The 337-nt window shown below is 36.2% G+C and overlaps 1 protein-coding gene across 1 annotated transcript in view; it reads left to right on the forward strand.

Annotated features, from left to right (window-relative positions):
* The window catches only part of LOC119588648 (chromosome transmission fidelity protein 18 homolog), a gene marked incomplete at its 5' end in the record, with an annotated part of 5,151 nt that overhangs the window by 2,382 nt on the left and 2,432 nt on the right, over nt 1-337 (forward strand). The window contains 1 exon segment of the mRNA XM_037937285.1: nt 147-311. Coding sequence (XP_037793213.1) covers nt 147-311 — 165 coding nt within the window.

Genomic DNA, 337 nt, shown 5'->3' on the forward strand with positions numbered 1-337 from the left:
TGTAGACTAAGATGGTGATACATTTCTTTATTGCTTCATTGCATAGGATGTACAGAAAGAAAATTCCTTAATGTGAAGGGAACAAAAGTTCTGTATTAGTCAAGAGGATAGTATCATTGTATTTATGCCTGTATTCATGATTCTAGGCTGAAGCTATAAGAAAAGAAAAATCTGGAAAGGAAAACCAAGCTCCAAAGACTTCAAAGCAAGCAAACTCATCTTCTTCAATAACCACACCTGACTTGGTTGCTCTACCAAATCACTTACAGAAGTTACAAGCAAAACCAATTCTTGAACCTTCTGCTGTCAAGGTATGAAGTGCTGTACTTGAGCTACA

The sequence above is a fragment of the Penaeus monodon genome, chromosome 24 (assembly GCF_015228065.2).
Source record: "Penaeus monodon isolate SGIC_2016 chromosome 24, NSTDA_Pmon_1, whole genome shotgun sequence".
In the NCBI taxonomy this organism is placed as follows: domain Eukaryota; kingdom Metazoa; phylum Arthropoda; class Malacostraca; order Decapoda; family Penaeidae; genus Penaeus; species Penaeus monodon.